This window comes from Oncorhynchus gorbuscha, linkage group LG04 (assembly GCF_021184085.1).
Source record: "Oncorhynchus gorbuscha isolate QuinsamMale2020 ecotype Even-year linkage group LG04, OgorEven_v1.0, whole genome shotgun sequence".
Taxonomy (NCBI): domain Eukaryota; kingdom Metazoa; phylum Chordata; class Actinopteri; order Salmoniformes; family Salmonidae; genus Oncorhynchus; species Oncorhynchus gorbuscha.
In genome coordinates, this window is record NC_060176.1 from 27,273,515 (window position 1) to 27,298,934 (window position 25,420).

The window sequence follows — 25,420 nt, forward strand, 5'->3', positions numbered from 1 at the left end:
GTGTACAGAGGACCATTATCAGCAACCATCACTCCTGTGTTCCAATGGCACGTTGTGTTAGCTAATCCAAGTTTATAATTTTAAAAGGCTAATTGATCATTAGAAAACCCTTATGCAATTTGTTAGCACAGCTGAAAACTGTCCTGATTTAAAAATAATAAATAATAATAAAACTGTTTTTTAGACTAGACCATCTGGAGCATCAGCGTTTGGGTTCGATTACAGGCTCAAAAGGGCTAGAAACAAGACTTTCTTCTGAAACTCGTCAGTCTATTCTTGTTCTGAGAAATGAAGGCTGTTACATGCGAGGAATTGCTAAGGAACTGAAGATCTCGTACAACAATATTCAGCTGTGCTAACATGATTACAAAAGGGTTTTCTAATGATCAATTAGCCTTTTTAAAATGATAACGCCAATGTAGATATTCCATGAAAATTCAGCAATCCAGCTACAATAGTCATTTACAAAAGTAACAATCTACACTGTTTCTGATCAGTTTTACATTATTTTAATGGAGAAATAATGTGCTTTTCTTTCAAAAACAAGGGTATTTTTTTAAGTGACCCCGTACTTTTGAACGGTAGTGTATATGGCTAATGCGAGTTTACCATTTTCTCCCATTTCTTGTTTTGCACGTAAAGATGGTGATGCTGTGATCTGTGTCTGAAGCCAGAGGCCTAGTTAGTTGTGTGTCTGATTTTTAACTCCAGGCAAAGGAGCGCTACGAGAAGGCTTTGGAGGAGCTGAACCGCTGCAACCCACGCTACATGGAGGACATGGAGCAGGTGTTTGAGATCACTCAGGAGGCCGAGAAGAACAGGCTGTGCTTCTTCAAGGAGGTCCTGCTGGACATCCACAAACACTTGGACCTCTCCAGCAATGATGGGTATGACAATCACACATTCTGCTGACTAGTACCTCTTCTTGTACTGTGAAGTGAGGTATTATTATTTTTATTTATTAAAAAATTTTCTGGACACATTAATGGTTAAGAACGTATCTAGGTTCATAGATTTATTTTTAAGACATTTATTTTCCATTTATCTTGAATTGGGCACTAGACATTCGCTACTTACAGGTATGATGAGACATCAGTCATGTTTTACAGTTGCATAGATTGATACGGTTGAACAGTAGACTTTGAGCGTGGGCATCTATTAGTGCAAGTACTTCGTAGTATTAGCCTACATTTCTGTTCAACAGAATGTGTACACAAGGAGTGAATGTTCAACTGCTGGTGTTGTCCATTTAAATAGCAGTCTTTCATATCAGGTCCTTACTCTATTTAGACAAGGGCCAGGTGACCATGCCACTGTTGATGGTTGGGCTGAACAAATATTCAGTGGAATTTGGCCACATTCTTATAGCTTGGTATTACCAGAGATTGTGATAAACCTAGCATAGTACATACAGTAAGGGTTGAACTATGGGTTTGACTGGATAAAGTCCACCAATCCCACAACAAAAACAACCTCTGTCACACATTCCATTAGAAAGCTAAATAACAATGTTAAGGTGATTTCAGTTTTATTTGTGGACCTCTCCGTATCCTCCCATTTAAAAAAAAATGGTTTGTAGTATTTTATGTTCCAATAATGAAATGGTTTTTGAAACGTGTGCTCTCATTTTGCCACAAACCCCTGTTATCCTATGTATTCATTCCCAAGATGTTCACGTTACGTAATTGTTGTTCGTTCAACACGTGTGGATGCAATCTTGCTCATTGACCCCAGTATTGTGTTTAGTGTGGAGAATGTGACTCCGGTGATTAAACAGAGGAATTTGTCCCTTAGATTCAAGGTCCTGTACTGTGACCTGGGCCAGACCATCACTGCAGCCAATGACAGCGAAGACCTGAGGTGGTGGAGAAACACCCATGGGCCTGGCATGAGCATGAACTGGCCACAGTTTGAGGTGAAGGACATTTGTCGGTCTAACCTTTTTATGTAAACAATTGTCTATTGAATGAGCGCACATGAGTTACAATACAAATTGCATACTGTAAGCTTCTAATAAATGTTGCCTATGTTTACTGATTTTCAAGTAGTATATATGAAAGCCAAATGATCTGGTAAAGAAACGTAAAAGGTGTTCACTGTTCATATAAATAAGAAATCTTCTCCAAAGAGCCATATTGAGCTCTTGCTTGGACTGTTGGTAAATTCCAAATGGGGATGACATTGAATGGGCCCGACATTGAATGGGCCCGACATTGAATGGGCCCTTGTGTGACATGTGGACCTGAGTGGGTTCTGGAATGCTGGAGTGCTTTCTTAGAGCTAAAGCCTGCTCTGACCACCCCACACACAGCCCAAGGTTCGTAAGCCATGCCATTAAAACTGCTCCTCAGTCACCACCTTCACTCTACTGCACATGCAGGGGGCTGCAAAATGCAATTTTTCGGTTTTGTGGAAAATTACAGCTACTGTGAACAAAAAGTTCTGTACTTCATAATGATCCATTTAAAGCTGGCGACAGCTGGCACACAGGAGCATGTTGATCTGGAAACCGGTATTGGTTTACAGTTCCAGGCAAAGCCACTGTGAAGCTTGTGGAGAGCGAGAATGAGGCAGCTCTCCTCTGTCTCCTTAGGAATCCTTTGGCATTCCCACTGGTTTCCCCGGACACAGGAGCCCTTTGTCCTGGCTGGGGAGCAGCACAGCTCTCTGTAGTGACTCCAGCACTAGGCACAAGGCTTCAAAAGCGCTCTGGTTATTTAGTATCCTCCCAAAGATGATGGCTCAACATGTGACTGAAACTGTTATCAGTTAACACCGTTTATTGTCTTTTTTTCCCTCCACTTTTCATTGGATGGTGATTTTGGTTTAGATTACAGTTCTGTGAGGTGGCTGTTCTTTTGTGGTGTTTGGGTGTGGTTTTGATCGACTGCATTGATTAAAAATATATATATAAACAAATAATTAACAACAGAACACAATAGGCCAGATGAATACAATAAATATTTCACTCAGTAAGTGTGAGAGATGTTCAAAATAAACTAACCTGTTTGGAAGAAGCCTCTAATGTGTGAGGAAATGGGATGATCCCAGCTGGTGATAGTTAGAAAACACAAGATAGTTCCATGCTTTTTAAAGTGTCTAATATTAAGTTGTCTGTTTGTCCCAGGAGTGGTCTCCTGAGTCAAACCGCTCCATCTCCAACCAGAAGGCAAGGAACAGCCGGGCGGAGGACGTGGTCACCCTGACCAACATTGTCCCTTCGAGCGAGGAGGCGCCCCAGACCCCTCAGGAGACCACCAGGTAACTATGCTCTCTGTGACCTGCAAATTACCTATCACAGTAGCTTCTGTACCAAATGAGTTGTTCAAATTTAGAGCTAGAGATTATTGTCTGACTGCACCACGATTCATGACGTGTCTTCTCAGCTTTAGGGCAGTGACTTAACAATGTTAGCATGTGTCATTCATATTCTATAATACAATAGTTGCCTTGTGTATGGAGCAGGAAAGACTGGGAATAATAGTTGTGGAGTACAGTATCTTGTTTTTCTGACTCACTGTTACCATGGGACAATGGATGTTTATGAGGAGTACATTTTTTATTTGTAATAAAAATGTATGACTTTGGTACTTGAGGTGGAGTTTTTATTTTTCAAAAACATGACAAACGAAAGAATGAAAATTATTGTTTAACTCCCTGTTGGTTTGCTCCAGAGACGTATACTGTACCTCTGAGGTGTTTAGACTACAATTATTCCAGCTTTTGAAAAACTGTTTGGCTTCTGCTACTGTATTTGTCTTGTGTTCTTAGTAACCATGGTCCCCCAAGGAGTTAACTTCCTGTATCCACAGAGAGCTGCAGCCTCTAATTAGTGTTTGTACTAGTGCTGAGTCAGAGGCCTTGTATTTTTTGCCTTCTTTTTTTTCTTGTTGCATTTAACCTCTATTCAGTTAACATGCCTACACACCAGTCACAGATTGTTAATCTGAGTGTGTGAGCACTGCGATCTAATGAAGTTATATTGATGTAGTGTCACCTTTCATAGAACTTGTTGGGGGGGGGGGGGCTGTGGTCTCTACCACCCTCTGTTGGTTAGTTATTGCTACAGTGACATGAGAATACACGGCCCATTTTATAAGTCATTGTTTGGTTTCTGGTTTCAGCCTCTGTGTAGTTTGGAAGAGAACATTACATGTTCAGTGTTTTCTTCATTCCATCCTTGTATGACTACCCAAAGTAATACATTTTGTTTTTCTTTTTTTTGCCAAGGGATACTAACCATCTGCCCTTTTTCCTTTCCTGTCAATAGAGGGGTTAAAGACTACTCATCAGACTGGTCTGACGAAGACATCCCCAAAAAGGTCATGGCTGCTAATGGGGTGGAGGAGGAAGAGAAGGTAGCAGGTGTACGAGTTAGAGCGCTGTATGATTACACTGGGCAGGAGGCAGATGAGCTGAGCTTTAAAGCAGGTATTAATCCCTACTAATGCTTATTAATGTCACCGGACATCGACACACACACACTCGGACCAATGTATGCATGGCAGCCACAGCTCACTGGTCCTAATGCACACTTTGTCTTGCATGGATATTAATTCACCGTTTGTTCATTTGGTCTAGAAACGTGTTCAATTTTTAAAGAGAAACAGTAGGAGAATTAATAAAAGTGTGATTTGCACAATACCAGATTTGAAGACTGTGCAGCAATATAATTTGTATCCTACCACTTACCTGATTTAGTTATGGAAAGGATATGTATAGGATCAGCCTTGGTTCCCTTTAGTCTGATTTTATTTACACATATATCCTTGATATAATTATTTCATAGGATGTCCTGTTTGAAACATTATTGTATTTACAGCTTTGGGTGAAGTTATTCATTGTACGTCTGAATGTTTTAACACTCAAAATAGCTATGGAACTAATAAGAAGGCAATAAATGCTGCCAAACTAAATGATTATCAAATAATCATTTTTTAAAACTCCTACAACTCGTCAACACTGCAGGTAAGTGTTGCAATTGATGGTCATGACGATTGTTTTGTGCATTGTGTGTGTGAATGAACCTTGAACTGAACCGTACTTGTCATTTGTCAAGCGACTTCACAAAATGCAGTTATTTTATCCTAGATGATTCCCGCCAGCTAAAAGGCACAGGGTAACATTGGCCATTTATTTTTGACTAGCAGTTAATTCCCATGATCACTACAACCCTAGAGGACCCTTTGTTACGCTAGAGTAAATACAGCTGCCGTTAAGGCAGTGCCAGGCCCCTCTGATTGGTGAGGTCACACTCAAGTCTCCCTCCCAGTGGAGCTTAAACAGTCTAAGCCCACATCAGAGCCCAGTCTAACTGGGAGCCATCTCCTAGATTAGTGGATATCTACACAGAGGAGTCGTACACCCTTGGATTTGGAGAGGATACTGGATAATAGGAGTTGAAGTGCCCGTGTAGAGAGATCGTAGTAGACCTTAGTGCACAGTGGCCTTGCTTTTGGTCTACTTTTGGTTTTAGTCTTGAGGGATCACAAAAGGACAAATCATATGAGGGAGGGGTTAACAATACTTTGGAGAAGGAATAAGCCCTCAAAATGAGCTTTTGCTTTCTAGAAGAGCACCTCGGATTAAACAGAGATGATATAGCTAGATGTCAATAATTAGTCATTTCAACCATCTGGATATGGCGTGAACATGATGTACACAGGTAATTATGCTGCCATCTTGTGGTGGTCCCTGTAACACAACTGAGATTCAGATTCCATGCATTACATGAATATGGATGAATTATGGTGCATGTAATTGCACTGAAGATGTTTCACACTCCCAACAGGTGGCGCCTGTGGAATATTCCAGATATACATGGGACTGGAGAAAGTGTGAGTTATTATTTAAGCGTGTTCCCCTGTGCTTTCTGCTCTCATCACTCAGGTGAAGAGCTAATGAAGATGGGTGAGGAGGACGAGCAGGGCTGGTGCAAAGGGCAGCTGGCCAACGGAGAGGTGGGCCTTTACCCTGCTAACTACGTCCAGGCCGTCACATCCTGATGACCCGCCCCCCTTCCTGGGCAATAATGCAGCCATTGGTACAACAGAGTACAGACATGAGAATTACTGACAACAATACCAGCACAGCCCCCCCCCCCCCCCCCCCCCCCCCCCCCCCCAGAAGACTGGGTGTGCTTGGTGTTTTTTTCGCGACAGCTGTTGCTTTTCATTTCAAGTATAATGAAACAGGAATATAGTCCAAATTAAAAACGGATTTTTCCTTAACAAACTACTAGAGGATTAATAGCAGAATGGAGGTCATCGTCCCATGGACTTTATCCTCGGTCTTTGTGAGGCATAACCGGTACAGTGCCTTTTGAGAAGGATAACAGGGAAGGATGTCTGCAGAGCCCTCCCCTGCCATGTGATTGGCAGCACTCTGCAGTGGATTAGGCTGGGTGACGTTATGAGCGACCTCTTGAGGACAGGATAGTACATAGCAAGTTAACTGATCACGAGAATGCCTCTGCAAGGATGCAGAAAGGATCTCTTCTGTTGTGCATCAAAAACATTTTGACATTTCAGTAGCTTTCACTCAAAGCACAATTCACTTCCAAGTATTTATTAAGATGAAATGGTATGCACAGTTTTTCACCTGTTACTTGCAGTTTCTTTACGATATGTTGTGTACTTCACGTTCATTTTCCCGACCTATGTTTAGTATGTAGATACACTTAATATTTCCAATGGTATGTTTGGGATAGTTAGTAGAATAAGGTTACAGTGCATTCAAACCCACGTTGGTTTGCTGTGCACGCGTAGTTTTTTATTTTCAGTAAAATAGCCATACTTTTGTGAGATTAGGGATATGAGAGTAATTCCATATCGCCTATTTCCCTACTCTTTTTTTGTATTCAAAGTTTTACCTACAGTCAGACTTATTTGCATTTTAATTGATTTTTCTTTAAATCATTTTAATTATCATTTTTTTTTGCATATGAACTAAACCAACTAAACCAGGGAGACTTGTTTAAGTTTGTTGATTGAAACCTGTGGGAAGAGGTGAGATGCAAGGTGTGTACAGCTATGAGACTGTTTTGAGGGCAATGGAAACATTTCTGTCTCCACTGCTCTGCACTCACTGTGAAAATGGTTTTACATGAAACTTCTGTAACAAGCTAATCTATGTACAATTCAGAAATTAAACATTTGAATCAAATCCCAATCCACCAGTTGAATTATTTTCACATTTCGTCCTATGAGGAGGATAATCCGGTAGTATTGTCTGAATGGATTCTTATGCTTGGAAATGATTTGAGTGAATGACACAACCATCTTATGTCTGGAGATGAATATAAAATGTCTCTTATGAAATGAACACATTTTCTCATTACAAATCTTACCGAAGGTTACTTTTTAAGACCGATATCAAGACATGCATTGGTGAACCATGCCCTTTGAGAAACAGAATGGTGACTTACTGTAAACCAATGAACAAACAAGCCACAAAATTACCCCAGTACATCTGTCACATGGGAATAACAATATTGGTACTTCCTGGATATTATTCTGCACATTTCTAGCCGGTAGTAAGTCTCTAAATTTGCACTGATAACATGACCTTAAAAGTCCTGGCATTGCAAGAAGTGGTGTACGGGAACTATTTTTTATATAGAGTACGTTTCCTTCAATGTAGTGACTGAGTTGCTTTGCGATTTACATTGGACTTGGGTGTTCGTTTGTTAAACCAAAACCATAATGAGAAAAAACATGGCGTTTACAGTAATTATGTTTATTGTATGTAAACTAATTGTGACGTCATTTTATTGTAAGGGATGTATGTCGTGAAGTTGATGTTTGAATGTTAAAGTTCAAAAACTTGAATAGAAATGTAAAAATTGTGAGAACTGCATAACTACACCATCGTTTTCATACATACACTGACTATATACAATGTTAACACCTGTTCTTTCCATGACACTGACCAGCTGATGTTAAAACCACTCAAGTGTAGATGAAGGGGAGACGGGTTAACGAAGAATTTCTAAGCCTTGAGACAATTGAGACGTGGATTGTGTATGTCTGCTATTGAGGGTCGTCTTATCTTTGGGTTGAGGGTGAATGAGCAAGACAATGTTATTGATTTTGAAAGTGGTATGGTAGTAGGTGCCAGGCGCACCGGTTTATGTTAAGAGCTGCAACGCTCAACAGTTTCCCATGTGTATCAAGAATGGTCCACCGCCAAAAGGACATCCAGCCAACTCGACACAACTGTGGCAAGTATTGGAGTCAACATGGGCCAGCATCCCTGTGCAACACTTTCGACACCTTGTAGTGTCCATGCCCCAACGAATTGAGGCTGTTCTGAGGGCAAAGTAAGGTATTCCTAATGTTTAAATTGCCATGTACACCAGGTATACTAGAGGAAAGTTATTGTTTTGGAGCATATCTGCAGACCTTTCTATTTTGGCTGCACGTGTTCAAGTCTGAGAAGAGTGTTGTTGACTATGAAGTGTAGGCAATTGAAAACAATGATGTATCTAAATCATAAAGCAGGATGTATTTGGTTTTGCTATGTTTATTCCATAACCAAAACATTGATATTTTCAAAATTGTTTTATTTGAAGTATTAATTTATCAAATGGATTATGGTGTTGTCAAAATTGTGATAACCCCAGAGACCTGGGCCAAATACATATCTTTGAGGTGCACCTGATTTAGCTTGAAGTTTGCAATGTTGGTACTATTCCATTGGAACTTTTCTTCATGGCCAAAATGTGTCAAGAAGTCAAGTATTTGACAATTGTATTTGACCCAGGTTTGGCTAACCATGATTAGGGGAGATCAAATTATTATTTCAAACCTATCTTGGGAGGCTACAGTAGCCTGCACCTTACCAGATGTTTTGACTGCTGAGTGGTTATCTACCTAGCTTCCAAGGAACCATCACTCTCTCACTAAACATTTTTATCATATGGATCACGTGATACTGACTATCTCGAATGAATGAGTTTATGGTTAAGCTTAAATAGATGATACATTTCTACTTTGCGGCATCTGTGTTTAAAAGCAGAGGAGATCCTGCTTCACTTCACCTGCAGTTTTTCCTACATCAGGTAAGTGCTTAACTGCTCTTTCTAAAAGGACGATGCTAGTTCCATATTACCCACGTTATACTTTTAATGCTACTTGACTGAATTTGTACAATGTTCTTTCTTTGTTCAACATTGGAGGTATTGGATGTGTACGTTTTTTATTTTTTACATTTGATTATATCTGAGTAATATTGGATAGTTGAATGCTTGAATGTCTTAAGAGACAAATTTGTATAAAATAAGGATGTTTTCTTTCCGGTCTTAGATTAAGAGGGAAAACACTTTGACCAGAGCACCTTCATCATGACTTGTCTTCATGCTGAGCCGTACCTCAGCACTGCTACGTGCAGTAAACTGTCATCCTCTGGTGGTAAGACATCTCACAAAGTCGTATTATAATATAATAATAATAATATATGCCATTTAGCAGACGCTTTTATCCAAAGCGACTTACAGTCATGTGTGCATACATTCTACGTATGGGTGGTCCCATGTTTTCCCTCTTAATCTAAGACCGTATTATCATAGGAATAGCATTTCAATATGAATATTATGACTGCTTCCGCTGCCATACTAAATAAATTGCATGAGTGTTTTATTTATTGTAATTATGTGTTATCTTGTTTTTGCAGACTTTGAATGAGGTGGCAACTGGAAATGAGGACATGGACACCTCAGGTAGGCCATGAATCCCATTTTCTTGTTATGAGAAGACGAGTCAAGACGACATCTGAAACATTAATTCAACCTGCTACGTGATGCAGTTATTATACGATGATTATTCTAGATTGCCTTCAATGCTTTGTCTTTGGTACAGATACATTTGACAGTGATCTTGACGTCTCCGACGTAAATGAGGCAGCCAACGAAAACTTGGGTAAGATCTTGCTTTAAAGAACGTGTATCAAATCTATTGGATCTTGTGTACACTATGCTGTCCAAAGCACAGACATGTTTTTATTCAAATGTCTATTTCTATGGTCCAATAATAACACAAGGTGAAACCATGGCAATGGTTAGATTGAAGTATTTACCATTATTTCCTACCATAGGCATTGACAGACATGATACATTCTTCCTATTTGGAGATATTGCTATGGAAACTGGGATTCGGAATGCTTCTCCATGCACGGCTCGAGATTGCAAGTGGCCTAAAAAAGCAAGAATGGGGTTGTGCCTGTGTATATCTCCTCTTTGTATAGTAAGTGTATTTTTGAATCAATTTTGTATAGTGGCCATTCACACCTAACTTTCATTTATGGTCACCTTTTTTGCTGTCCAATTTAAAGGGTCCTAAATTCAGTGCGGTGAAAATCGTCTCATTTGTTCTTTACAGCTTTAGAGGAGCAAGATATCATCATAAAAGGACTGATCTCCATCCACCGGTCTACCTGTATCCAATATGTGTGGTGGAAGCGGCATCAAGATTATATTGTATTTCCACCCTGGAAATGGGTGTTACAAGTAGACGTTCAAGTGAAAAGGGAATTCGTATAATGCAGATTTGTCTCCAGTCGTTGTCTTTCCTGACACAGTACAGTTAATATCGAAGATAAGACTGCCTGTGTGCTTTGCTCCTTGTCTCTAAGGTGCTGATTATATTTGGGACATCGAGGTGGTCAGCAGGTGATCTCCTTACAGCAGCGTGGCTGTGTCCATCATGGTGCAGTCCAGCATGAAGACATGCATGCTCTGGGCTTCCACCATAAGCAGAACTGCGGTGACCGGGACAATAATGTCACCGTTGTCACAGAGAACATCAGCAAAGGTAAGAGGCCTCCACTTTCATTTTGTTTTAGAGGTTGCTAATGTGTTTCTATCATCAGACTGGCAATAATAATGTCTAATGTCTATCGCAGTGAAACATGTATCTCTCTACATCTCTTATTTTAGGCAAGGAACACATCTTCAAAAAGGTGGAAACCAATAATTTGATGATTCCGTATGACTACACCTCTGTGATGCACTATGGAAGGTCAGCTTCTAGGACTATTTGTATTTATTCAAGCAAAAATAAACCTTCAATCTCCCACCTACAGGTATGCCACAGTTGTACATGTACTATGCAATGGTTTTGTCTTCCAGGTATGCATTCGCTAAAGGTTATGGTAAGCTGCCAACTATCATTCCAAAGCCAGACTCTAGTGTTCAGATCGGAGGGGCCCGACAGATGAGTCGCCAGGACATCGTGAGGGTCAATAGGTTGTACAACTGCAGAGAGTATTGGGCTTTATTATGTTATATCTTACAATGGAAAATACATGTTTTCTTTCAATCGTGCATTTCATATCATGAGAATAAATGTTTTGTTTTTTTGTGAACTTTGTCAGCACTGCTGATGTTGTGCCTTTTAATGTTTTTTTTTGTATGTTCACCCCAATAGGAGGACACTTGAATAAATGAATTTAGAAGACTACATCAGATATTTCAACCAACAACTATTTGAAATCAAATCAAATGGCAGCTAATCAATTAGCTTTCTGGATGAGGTCAAATTCACTTTGCACAATACTCATCGCTTTATGTTGTGTTGTGGATGCTTCACCACCCAGTTGGTTGCAATAACAGTGTCTTTTTGACACTGTTATAGATATTATTTTGGGTGATTGAGACATTCAGTACTCAATGTTCTATTGCGTTGGTTGTGTGGTTAATGTTAATGTGATTTCATATCCTGTGTTTCCCCCATTTATTAGCATTCAGAATCTTGACGGTTACTGCACTGCCTTCATATTTGCTCAATAAAAGCTCACTGTATATATGCCAAGTGACAGTGTATTTGTTACACTCGGTGGCATCTGAATCTCATGCATAGTACATACATTAATGGAAACATTAAAGAAATAATGTATAGAATTCATTACCATTTGGATAGATTTTGCGTCTTCCCCTACACCTCCAATCAAACTAGTAACTTTTCCACTAAATGAGCACAATGTGTAAGGTAATCTAGTGAGTGCATATACCACACACATACACAACAAAAATGGGTGTCAGACATGAATAAGCCAAACGTCCAACAACAACAAATCTAGAATCCGTACATCCAAGCATCCGGAAATATACTGAAACATGTCTGCCTCATGTTCCAAGAGTAGAAACCGTTCCCAAGAGAACCAGCCACCTCCAGGTAAATCACACTGTCGGGATCTGTCAGTGACTCACTGGTGCCATCACCAACCTGATAATTGGCTTTGTCAAAGCTTTGTCTCACATTCGGCGACGGTTTAGGCGGAGGCAGCAAATAGAATGGGAAACGAGTCAAGTACTGTACCCACACAGGACTATTTAAACCTAGAAGAACAGGGACAGTAAAAAGAAAACATTGCAACAAATACAATTGGCCTTTTAAATTTTTTTTAAGTGCAACTTCTACGAGTTGTATGGGCGTGTATACTATCTAATGTTCCTCCACCGTAGATGTATTTTTAGAGACAGGTATGTGCTCGTTCAGTAGATTGGACACAAAATGTGATGATATCGTAAAATCATGGCCCATTAAATGTGGTTGTGTTACTGCTGTAAGCTATGGCAGGAAGCCTTGGAGTGTACGCTGAGCTTAGCAAGCCTGGAGGAGTTGTGGGCAGTCCGCAGTCCCCGTTTACTTTCAGCCTCAACACCTCCTGCTCGGCTCCGACTGTGAGCTGGAGAGGAGGGGTGTCTGGCACAGGGATTGAAAAAGTGGTTCAAAGCACAGCAGAATGCTCATCCATTGAACTGATAAGATAAAAAGTTATCTTCCTTCCCTTGCTCCATCTCTCTCTCTCCTTCCGCCTCCTGCTGCTCTTGTTTTACTTGAGTTAAATTACTCAACACACTAGCAGATACATCTTTTATATGAGCTCTTCTCACTCCATGCTCTGACTTTTTTTTCCCCCTTCATGCTTTGAATTAAATTTTAGGTGCAGTCATGCTCAAACATCAACAAAAACTCCCCTGCAGAGCTGGAGATGACATTTTAGAGGTGTGTGTTTGCTTCTTAACTCTTGCAAACATTCTGTAGACTAAGTAGTGTCAGTATTTACTATGAATATACACACCAACGGCTCCAAGGGTCTAATGAACTGGCCTGTATTTGTCCTCTAATTATTTACTCTGAGAAAACCAGTTGAATTTGATATTATTTATGATGATGACAGGCTGCAGTTCCCAACATTATAAAGGATGACCATATAGGGATGCATGGGGATAGAGTATTTTGAAACCTCTAGGTGTCATGATTCATGTACTCACTTCCCATGTGATCAGTGGCAGCTTACATTTGCATATGCCAGTCAATTAATATGTGATTTATATCCATTATCTAACCAGGATGATTTAAGTTGTGTGATGGTTACAGATGGGCAATGGAGGAGAAAGACATAAAATGACAAATGAAAGGGATTACGGTAAGTGGCACACATGTTCAACATTCAGTACAATTTTTTAATAGGCACAAATTATTCAGTTAGTTAATTTATCACATGTAGCTATTCTTTCTAGGTATTTGCCATTTTAAAATTCTGCTTACAGCCATCAGGTTTTTATAAAAGCTGCTGACCTAACTCCATGTGCACAGGAGTAGCCTTCAAGCCTCCCTATGTGCCACTGACCCGCATGAGTGTCAAAACCCCACATACACATGAATAATTGAGAAGTTGAATTTTTGGCCTTTGAAGATATTGGATGTCGAATGGGTACCGTATGCTAGGCCAGCGCTATAGACAGCTCTCCTAGTGACACAGCTTGCCAGCTTGTAGCCCTAAAAAAAACAGAAATGAGTCACTGGTTCGTTCAGCCATTCCAATGGGGAAAGAATAAGGTTTTGGGATAAACGCTGGGGGGAAAAAGGTCTGAGGTTAACACAGGCAGAGGAGATTTCTTATACCTTTTTGTTCTATGATATATCATTGAGGTAACATGACTTTTATGAATTATGACACCTTGATTTGTTATTGTTATTACATAAATGCTTTAAAATTCACAAAGTGGTGTTAGCTGATGACGATTATCTCATAGACAAAACGTGTAAGATCTAAGCCTGTGTTAACCACAGATCTTATTTTCGCCGTGTGTATCCAAAATCCCACAAACTCCATTAATTTCCCTATAGGTTTTGTAAAACGAGCCATGGTGGCATTTGTGCCAACAAAAAGACGCCATTACTCATTGTTCACTATTATTTCCTGAATTACAAGTAGTTCATTTTCTTTAGAGAAAATAATGCAAATCACTTTTTGAACACATACTGTAGGTAATCATTGTTATAGGAAATGACGGAATTCTCTCCCACTAAAAAACAAGAACCTTATATGAGAGATTTTTATTTGATTTTTTACAGTGCACCAAATAGGAATGGGGGGTTGTGATGAGGAGCACCATGAGGTTGGGCAGGGACCTCTTTCTACCTCAACCCCCTTTTCTCCACGCTTCATGAGTTTACAGTGTTGAACATCACATGAGGGGTCTGTGAAAGACGGGACACATGCTTGCTCTGAGTGGGTGGGGAGTCAGGAGTGAGAATGAGGAAGACTGTTTGGTCTCTTAGCAACAGCACATTAACAGAGAAACGAGGAAAACGATGCTCCAGAGTGCTTTAGCGAGCTTCCACATAGTACATTTTATGAAAGGTGGATATCCATGGAATGATGGCTTACTACAGTAAATAGAAAACACTTTATTTCTCATCCCTTGAGAATCTGTAATGTAGGCTGCTTTTGAAAGCAATTGCCTACAAGATACTTGGCTAACCATATTAGCGCTAACTGTTCTTGTTGGCTTACTGGCATGTATACTTGGTGGCCAGTTTATTAGGTACACTACACCGTTCATGAAAATGGATCGCTCTTAGAGTTACTTGGCCTGCTATATGAAGCAGGCATCGAGGCATTCAGTTACTGTTCGATTGAACAGAGTGACCTAAGCGGCTTTGAGTGGCGTATGATCATTGGTGCCGGGCGCGCCAGATCCAGTATCTCAGAAGCGGCCGCCTTTCTGGGCTTTTCACACACGACAGTGTCTAGGGTTTACTGAGAATGGTGCAAAAAAAAACATCCAGTCAGCAGCATTCCTGGTGCCGAAAACAGCTAGTTGATGAGAGGGGTCAAAGGAGAATGGCAAGAATTGTGTAAGCTAACAGGCAGGCCACAAACAGAAAAATAATGGTGCAGTATAACAGTGGTGTGCAGAATGACATCTTGGAACGCACAATATGTCGATCCTTGTCACGGATGGGCTATTGCAGCAGACGACCACACAGGGTTCCACTCCTATCAGCTAAAACAACAAGAAGAAGCAGCTCCAGTGGGCACACGATACATTTACATTTAAGTCATTTAGCAGACGCTCTTATCCAGAGCGACTTACAAATTGGTGCATTCACCTTATGACATCCAGTGGAACAGTCACTTTACAATAGTGCATCTAAATCTTAAAGGGGGTGGGTGGGGTGAGAAGGATTACTCGATACCCAACACTGGACAATTGAGGAGTGGAAAAACATTGCCTGGTCCGACGAATCCCGGTTCCTGTTGCGTCCTGCTGATGGCAGAGTCAGGATTTTGCGTAAGCAGCATGAGTCCATGGACCCATCCTGCCTGGTGTCAATGGTAAAGGCTTGTGGCTGTGGTGTCCTGGTGTGGGGAATGATTTCCTGGCACACGTTAGGGCCCTTGATGCCAACGGAGCAACGATTGAACGCCACAGTGTATCTGAACATGGTTGCTGACCATGGTAAATGGGGGTCCAACACGGTACTGAGTGTATTTGCCATGGTTTGAAGTCTAACTATTATTACAGAATGTCTCACCAATTCTTTGTGTTGTTTCTGTTTTCTACCTCTAGTAGGCTATATTGTACTTAATGACCATAACTATTGTTTTAAATGAAATGTATTCGGAACAGCAGCTGAACTATTCACTCTCCCTCCACTTCCTGTATTCTCTCTCTAGCCCACATTTCACCACAGCAGTTCCAACAGCTCTCTTTTTCTGTATCACTTTCCACCTCTCCACCCCTCTCCGCTCCACCACCGGTGTGAAAATGGACTGGATGAAATCTCTCAAGTATTAGGTCAGTCTTGCCAGTCTACTGGCTTTTTACACCAAGGAGACAGGGAGGAGGGAGGTGTGGTTGAAGAGAAGCGCTTAGTGTATTAGAACCTTATCTGTATTGTCTCTCTTTTTTTTGCCACTGGGAGTATTTATCCCATGCAAGACCCTTGATTGCCTTTGCAAAACCCATTTAGGATGATGTTACAAATTAGAGACTATATATATTTTTTATTCTGGTGGGGGGGGGGGGATTCATTCAACATTAGGCTATAGGAGAGGTATAATAATTTACCAAATACCTTTTTGACTCTTTTCAACATTTTAATAGAACATTTTCTAGTTTTGTTTCAAAGGACCCCTGCTAATTTTTTTTTCTCCATTCGTCACTTATCTTTATGCATCATTTTCTGGACGCAGATCAAGCAAGCTCACCCCACATTTATTAGTGCACAAATAAAACGCAAAATAAAGAAACCTGAACCTCAGTATATCTCTGAGTTACACAAGGATTAGAAGGAATAAATGTGGCTGTAGCTGGGTTCGGTAGCAGTCTGCCACAGTGCAGAGAGAACCCGTAATTGGGCTCTAAGGAGAAGGGAATTGTCTGCAGTGCTTACATTTTTTAAAAGATTATGCAGTCTGAAAATATTGCCACCTTAATATTCCTTGGTAACCTCTAAAACACTGTAGTCATATAAGCGTGCTGTAAGATAACATTCAAGTGTAACCACGTCTTCTGTAGATACTTTAAATGGACAGCAATGGCACATTGCAGCCTTTCTATGAAGTAAAATTCGATTTTCTATCAAAGATCCTTTTCTAGAAGTATCCTTTTGTAAAACAATAACTGATTTCTCAGGGGACTGAGAGGAATTTGACACCCCCACATCTCTCCCTCCCACGAAATGCAGTAGCCTGTAGAGAAGCGGAGACAATCAATCACACTGCTCTGGGGGGGGAATGATCTGGGAGGGAGACACTTTATTTCCTGGTTTGTGCCAATCCAATTGAGAACTAATATCTGTCTTTCTCTGTCTTTCTCTGTCTAAGTCAGACTCCTGATTAAGGCAGATGTTGGGCTCACGAGTGGCGCAGAGGTCTAAGGTACTGCGTCTCAGTGCTAGAGGGGTCACTACAGACCCTGGTTCAATTCCAAGTTGTATCAAAACCATCCGTGGTTGGGAGTCCCATAGGGCGGCGCAAAATTGGCCCAGCATCGTCCGGGTTTGGCCGGGGTAGGCCTTCATTGTAAATAAGAATTTGTTCTTAACGGACTTGCCTATTTACATAAAGGTTAAAGAAAAAGATAAAATCACACCTTAAACAATTTTTGTTTCCTTCTTATGTAATCACAAGTTAAGACAGCAAGGTGTAAAGCAAACATACACAAGAGGTTCAAAAGGGTCCTTGTTTTATTCTTAACTACATTGTAAACAGGCTTCCCACAGCACTACTTTCATTCATCTGCTTGCTCTGTCCTCATATTTAGCCTCACATTGAAGTGGTGTACCATTTCCTTTTCAGGACAACCAGGGCTACAAGTAGAACATAAAACAATTTGACAAAAACAGCCGCATTTGAGTTGTATTGACAAATGGCAATAAAACAGTTATAAAACCTGATAAACCTGATTTTTAATAAATGCATTTATAAGAATGTTGTAAGTACAGAAATTGTTTGCTCAGTGGGAAATTAATATCCAACTAATCTATGACAACGGTGTGGAGCTTGTGACAGCAACTCTGTGAGTTTATTATTAACACTATGTCCTGGGATTTCCTATGATCTTCCATGTAGAAGAACCCCTGAACTTCTAACGTCATAGAGGTGTGTGTGTTCGTGAGAGTCTCAGCTTTTCATAGATGGGTCATAATAATTTGTAGCTCAAACCGCTCTGCCTTTTCAGACATTTTTGTGAGAAGAACCGTTTTCGGGATCCACCCTTGTCGAGCTCAGCCCCGGATAATGTCACCGACTAATGGCTGGTATCGTCGGATGTAGATGAAGCCAACGCAACCTGTACCCAATTATTTTACGATGGTCATACCAAGGATCATTTAGCTATTTGATTTTGAATTGTAGGACCCCTTTAGAATATATAAAAATATATATAAAATTATTAGGCCTTACTGCCTTTAGCCCATAGAAACCCATTGAATAACAGATTCATACAGGGAGAAACAGAGTGAAACAAAAATTATCAAAAATAAATGTATCTTAGTGTCTGTCCTATATCTGAGAGGTACTGTATAAGAAATATCAGGAAATGATTATAATTTTTTTACTCTTATTTAAACCCTTTTTGGGGGGGGGTCACTAAACTAATTCCATATATACAGTACAGTACTTACATAATGTTTTACTCTTACCTGGCTACCTTCAAATGAGGCTTGTGGGCACCCTAAAGCAAAGCATGTATGTGTTTGTGAGAGTCTCACCTTTCCATAGAGGAGTCATATCACTGTGTAGCCCAAACTGTTTGGACGCTACAGACAGAAGTTGGCAGATCGGCGGAACAGACTTCAGACGAGTCCTGTGAGCTTGTTGGGGTCGTAGAGTCTCATCTTTCCATGGTGGACATATAGTAGGCCAAACCGTTTGGATGCTACTGACGTTTTCGGGATGTCTCATGCAGTGGCGCAGGTGGGGGCAGACCCATCAATCAGGGCAGGTGGGGACAGAGCCCCACCTAATTTAAGACCCACCTGTTTAGCTAAAAAATTGCCTCTCTTGCATGTTGTTTTGGCATTCATTCACGTTACATATCAGTTTGCAAACAATGTAAAATAATATATTCATTGAGTTCATAATGCTGCATACAAACATTATCTCTTTCTTGAGTAAAGCAGCTCCAAAATGCAGGTGTTTCAGCCTAGCTCATTGCTTTCTGTGGTGGAGGGACAGCCAGTAAAAGCACTGAGCATAGGTGTTGGTCATCTTCTCTAGCTGTGCCGTGAATGGCTCAGTGTTCTGTTACTCATGAGGACACTACTTCCCTGCAGAATCTACAGGGAGAGGCAGTTCAAGTCACCTTGGGTGCTGCCATAGACAGGTCATTGGCCACAGATAAAATTATGTCATATCTACCGTGGCTTTGATTGGACTGGTCAAGTCTTCATCCTACTTTCAAAATCTTAGCTAACTAGCTAGACAAACAGTCACGATCATGTCGACAATCTGATGGCAAAGACTTCTCAATCCTTGTCATATGAAGAGAAATTATAGAGAAAATGTATCGGTGCTCATCGGCCATTGGACATAAACAAGTCGTAAATCTCAAATTCAACCATGAGTTGTTTGGAAGGAATCAGTGGCTAACTGGAAGTGTTGAAATGCAATCACTATTTTACTTCCCCTGCCTGCTATTCGGTGGAGAGGGTGTGAGTCTGGGTTTAAGGATTTGAAACATATGTTTGAAAGGGTCTCTTTTACAAGCTTAAAAGGATAGAAATTCACACACAACACCATGAGCTGTCAGTCCAGAATGACTTCTGCCACATTTCATTAAAGTATTTGTATTTATTTAACTAAGTCAGTTAAGAACAAATTCTTATTTACAGTGACGGCCTACCCTGGCCAAACCCGGACAACACTGGGCCAATTATGTGCCGCCTTATGGGTCTCCCAATCATGGCCGGGTTCAAAACAACTGGGAAGTCGCCCACTTCAGTGCATTCAAGACAACTGAGAACTTTTTTTTTTAGTTCCCACTTGTCTTGAAATCACCATAAAGCGAGATAATGCCACCTTCCTGTTCAAGTGAGCAGAGCACAACAGCGAGTCCAAAAATATGTCTTGTATGCTGCTGCATAAATTATGTAATTTGCCAGGATCCTGTATGTATACTGTAGCTAAGAAAATAATACTAAGTGTATGTTGTGGAGTAAGCTGTTAGTAGCCCGTGTGTCTCACCCTAAGAATTTCGTCCCTCTCCCCCTCAGAACTTAGCCTACTGTTATGACTTGGTGGTGCACATGCAGCCTATGTCCTGTTTTAGAGAAATGTCATAATCAAATATTATATGAGCTTTCATTGACTGCTTATATGCCCCCGTTCTTTTTCCTATGGTTCTGACTTGGCGTGCAGGGAGGATACTGTAAGAACGGCCCATGTTCTGAATTCTGTTGCTAGCCATTTCAAAAGTGCTGAAGAAATTGGCATATCAACTACATCCTCCTTAGCTTGCGCTCATTAATGTCTTAATCGAAATGTACATTTTAAATTGTTATATTGCTTATATATCTCCTTAGTATAGTATTTTTATTTTTATTTTTTATTTCACCTTTATTTAACCAGGTAGGCTAGTTGAGAACAAGTTCTCATTTGCAACTGCGACCTGGCCAAGATAAAGCATAGCAGTGTGAAGAGACAACACAGAGTTACACATGGAGTAAACAAGTCAATAACACAGTAGAAAAAAAGGGGAGTCTATATACAATGTGTGCAAAAGGCATGAGGAGGTAGGGGAATAATTACAATATTGCAGATTAACACTGGAGTGATAAATGATCAGATGATCATGTACAGGTAGAGATATTGGTGTGCAAAAGAGCAGAAAAGTAAATAAATAAAAACTGTGGGGATGAGGTAGGTAAAAATGGGTGGGCTATTTACCAATAGATTATGTACAGCTGCAGCGATCGGTTAGCTCCTCAGATAGCTGATGTTTGAAGTTGGTGAGGGAGATGAAAGTCTCCAACTTCAGCGATTTTTGCAATTCGTTCCAGTCACAGGCAGCAGAGTACTGGAACGAAAGGCGGCCGAATGAGGTGTTGGCTTTAGGGATGATCAGTGAGATACACCTGCTGGAGCGCTAACCAAATGGTAGGCTAACCACTACTCTCCTCTCAAAATACTTTATATTCGCCTCACTCTGAGAAATAAGTAATACTGCTAGTACTGCAATGTAACAAATAACTATGTTTTTTATTAAGAACTGTAGAAATGATACATTTGTGACATCAATATTTTAAAAAGAGTTCTTAAACTTTATATTTTGTACCATTTAAATTAAATGAAGTGTGCCTTGTTCTTCCTTTGTTTAAAAAATAATTTTACACCCTTTTTCTCCCCAATTGTTAGTAGTTACTGTCTTATCTCTACAACGGGCTTGGGAGAGACTAAGGTCGAGAGCCAACCCAACCGCACTGCTTAACACAGCGTGCATCCAACCCGGAAGCCAGCCGCACCAATGTGTCAGAGAAAACACCTTGCACCTAGCGACCTGGTCAGCGCGCCCGGCCTGCCACAGGAGTCGCTAGTGCGCGATGAGACTAGGATATCCTTACCAGCCAAATCCTCCCTAACCTGGACGACGCTGGGCCAATTGTGCGTTGCCCCATGGACCTCCCGGTCGCGGCCATCTGCGACAGAGCCTGGGCTCGAACCCAGAGTCTCTGGTGGCACAGACTTTTGTGGCAGGCCGGGCGCACTGACCAGGTTGCTAAGTGCACAGTGTTTCCTCTGACACATTGGTGCGGCTGGCTTCCGGGTTGGATGCGCTGTGTTAAGCTGCGATGCAGTGCCTAAGACCACTGCGCCACCCTTTGTTTTTGATGAGATCTGCATGTAAAACATTTACATTTGACATTTTGTTCATTTAGCAGATGCTCATATCCAGTGACTTAAAATTGTGTATTGATCATAAGATAGCTAGGTGAGACAAACACATATACAGTAGAGAACGTTCCATTCCAGCTAAACAATGGATATATATAATCGAGCAAAAAATAAACACATTTCAAAACACATCTAAAATCTATGAATACAAAATTTGAGAACAAATGCAATAATTTCTGATGAAAAATCACATGTAACCAATGTGTGGATATAGTGTTTTGGACATAGTGCTCCCTACATTTTTAAAAACCTTTATTTTACTCTAAGTCAATTAAGAACAAATCCTTATTTACAATTATGTCCTAGGAACAGTGGGTTAACTGCCTTTTTCAGGGGCAGAACAACAGATTTTTACATTGTCAGCTCCAGGATTCGATCTAGCAACCTTCCAGCTACTTGACCCACTGTCTGTTGAATTTCACTGTTCCCGGGAATTGAATGTAGAGCGAGGAAAGTAAATTATAATATCTGGTTGTTCTGAAGCTGTTATCAGGCAATACATGCAGGACACTCCAGCTTTGGTGGGGAAATGAGCTACAGAAATGAGTGTTGGGGTGGGGGGGTTTGGGTGAAGAGCGATGAGCAGACAAAACAAGATATTCAAATCCTATTCGAATCCATGTCCAGTGATTTCAGAAACACTTCCTGCCATGTGTTTACCTGTGTAAATAAATGAATAAAGAAATACACAATGTGTGAGCTTTGACAGTGATTAAATATGCACATGGCTCTGTCTTTGATGTGTAAACAATATGCACAGCTTCACATTTGAATTTTGTCCGGTAATTGTTTTTGCGTGTTTGAGCGTGATTAGTGATCTATGAGTGTTTGCACTCGGCATTGATGCTCATTATACGATGTAAAGTGCTGCACCATTCCTTTGCATAATTCATTAATGCTCATTAAGTGGGCACGGTTGCAGCCGCAGAATCATTAGCAAAAGCCACGCCTGTATGACCAACTTGAGAGGGGACGTGTTTTAATTGCTTTAAAAGATTTGGATTCTTCCAGCACCTCTGGTCTCAAAGTGTATAGAACTGTGATTCCAGTGTAGCCATATTCTGAAGTATCTGATGTGTCAGGTGTGTAGGCAATTAGCTTTATGAGTGAATGGGAAACTGTGACACAATTTGAGCAAGCCGTTCATATCTCATGCATCTTTGACTCTGGAGAAAGCTCTGGAGGGGGGGGTTCATTAAGATGTGAATGGTACAGTCTATCTCCAATGGCCATGCCCACTAAAGAGTGTAACCGCTTACTGACTAGAGTTGTTCGATCATATTAGTGAGACAGGGTAGAACAGATCGAGGAGACATGCAAGCCTATTGGAAAGCCACAGGGGAGCTACATGTGAGTCGTGAGGAACCAGTAGCATTGGGAACTGCATACATGGCTGACCTTGAGAAGGGAAGGAGAAAACTCAAAGGAAACTAACCTCAATACTCCCAATAAATGATGTGATGGGGGAAAGAGGACATTATGGGGGAAAAAAATGAATCAGCATGCTTGCAGACAGGGAATCCAAATGTAAATGTCTTTGTCAGTTGTGAGGACTATATTATTAACATTTCAGCATGGGACAAATGGGAGCGGGGGAGCAAGCCTTTCCTCTGAAAAGGATTTGCATTTTGCAGGTGTAGTATACATAGTGTCAGCCACAGCTGCAAATCACATTGGCTTCACTACAGACCACTGCAGACCTTGTCCCTAAACCCTACTGGATCCTGAAATACCTTACTGCATGGCTTTAAAACTTCTCTGAGCTCAAATTTATTGGAAGAGAATCTCCACAGCCCACTCCACATGAGGCCTTTAGTAATCTTACATGTCAGGATAAAGTTCCAAAGACCTGGATTTATGACCATGATGTGAATGTCTTATAAAAAAACTAAATCCACGTCTAATCAGTCAATCATCCTTGTATTATCCTTTATATCCCGAAGAAAAACACGTTCCTCATCTGATTGCTGTTTGAAACCTTGTGAGCGGCCTGTATGTCTGCCTGTTTGTAAAAAAAAAGGCACCTCACTTCACCTGCACAGCTTACAACCAACAGACCGTCTCCCCACAACCGAGAGCCTGTGGGGAAGTCAAACGGAGAGACTTTGAAAAGGAGCAGATTTATAGAGGCCTTATAATTGCCGCTCCATCTGCCAAACTGTCAGATGATATGGGAACAGGGGTTCATAACTTCCCTCCCTGTGCCAGAATATTAAAGCAGAAAGCAGTTTGTTAAAAAAAAGAGTGGAAAAAATAGAGAATAAATTAAACCAATTGAGTCAAAGCTAATTTTGGGAGGGTGTGAAAAGTCTCCTCCAAAAATGGATTAATCGTGTTCTGGTGTCATTCCTGGGAATAGAATAGAGTGAAGTGGAGAAAATCCGACTCCTTTGTCACAGCGTCCTTTTCTCCTCTGTAGGGCAAGGCTATAAGTCACAGCCAAGCTGAAGTGGGGCATAGATTGATGATGGCTGTGCTTTTGAGGTTAGACTGTGGACTGCCTACACCTGCAAGGGCATCTTGCTAATACCACCAAACCTGTACGGTCTGGTCCCGTCTGTTCTTTTCCATTGAGAAATAACCGTGTGTCTGTCAGTCCAGTAGGTTTGAGTGTTACAGTAGGTGGTCTTCCCTTTGTCGACATATTAATCCTTAAGAATTCAGTTTGCATTCGTGGTAATATATCCTAATTACGTCGATACAGATCATGCTCAATTAGATGACAGATCAGATTACGAAAATCACATTATGTAATGTTCATAGCAGGCGGAATAATTATGCCTGGAATGTTCGCTGACTTTGGGCTGCCACATCTGAGATGGGGATGGGATAGGACAGGCGTGTGAAATCCCTTTGGTTTTGGGGGAAAGCACTTCCAGTATGTAACAAGATGATAGACTGGAGTCAGAAAAGGAGAGTTCAGGATGTGAAGCAAGAAGGACGCAATTGGTGAGGTGAGAGTGAAATAAATCAGAATCATAAGACTCGAATGACATCGACATGGTTGTGGATGCTCTTTCCAGGGACGATATGCACCACGGTTGAATATGTGTGTGAATTCCAACAGTACACTCATGACCAGTGTTATTTCTGTATTCCATCATTGCCTCTTGCTGTGGCTAATCTCTTCATTTCAAAATGATCATCTCTAATCTCAGTAAGATCCATTGCCAATAACAAATTGTGTACCAATTGTGTGGCCCGATTTAAGTAGAATATCTGCATGGTGCTATTTTTAGTTCCTCAGCCTGTACTAAAAAAAATAGCTAATGAGGAAAGTAGGCCAGCCCAACTTTCAAACGGTCTCTGGTGTTGGATACAGTATATCAAAGGGTCCCCATACCATCTCCAGCAGTACATACATTTCAAAGGGACACATGGTTAGTGGAACAATACTTTCCGTGTGCATCATTGTGAGGTCTGAAGGTGGAATCGATGGGCCTTTCATCTACTTAATGTTAGTTGTTGATGTTAAAAACACGAGTGGCAGCATCTGACACGCGTACAGTACACATTAAGGAGAGATATGAGCCGCAGGCAAAAAGCACTGGCTTCTGACTGTGTACTGTGACTGCATTCTTATTATAAATCAAGAACGCAGCAACTATTCAGGACAGTACTGAGGTCCTTAGTACAACATTGAGTAAAAAGAGCCAATGTGACAGTCACCATTTGCAGATCTCTATCCTGAATTATTAACCAGGGGAAATTGTGATTGCTTTAATGGAAA

At 40.8% G+C, this 25,420-nt stretch overlaps 1 protein-coding gene and 1 long non-coding RNA gene across 3 annotated transcripts in view; both read left to right on the forward strand.

Moving 5' to 3' along the window:
* Positions 1-7,164, forward strand: part of LOC124033926 (protein kinase C and casein kinase II substrate protein 3-like) — a 29,300-nt gene extending 22,136 nt beyond the window's left edge. For both annotated transcript variants that reach the window (XM_046346377.1, XM_046346376.1), the window contains 5 exons: positions 712-887; positions 1,795-1,915; positions 3,128-3,261; positions 4,271-4,431; positions 5,890-7,164. In XM_046346377.1, coding sequence (XP_046202333.1) covers positions 712-887; positions 1,795-1,915; positions 3,128-3,261; positions 4,271-4,431; positions 5,890-6,005 — 708 coding nt within the window. In that variant the 3' untranslated portion in view covers positions 6,006-7,164. The remainder of the gene's footprint in view (positions 1-711; positions 888-1,794; positions 1,916-3,127; positions 3,262-4,270; positions 4,432-5,889) is intronic.
* A 2,140-nt stretch (positions 7,165-9,304) lies between these two features.
* LOC124033173 lies at positions 9,305-11,794 on the forward strand. The gene is made up of 7 exons (XR_006838325.1): positions 9,305-9,410; positions 9,673-9,718; positions 9,858-9,917; positions 10,093-10,241; positions 10,377-10,808; positions 10,957-11,015; positions 11,126-11,794. It is a non-coding gene; the product is annotated as an uncharacterized LOC124033173 (long non-coding RNA).
* The last annotated feature ends 13,626 nt before the right edge of the window (positions 11,795-25,420 follow it).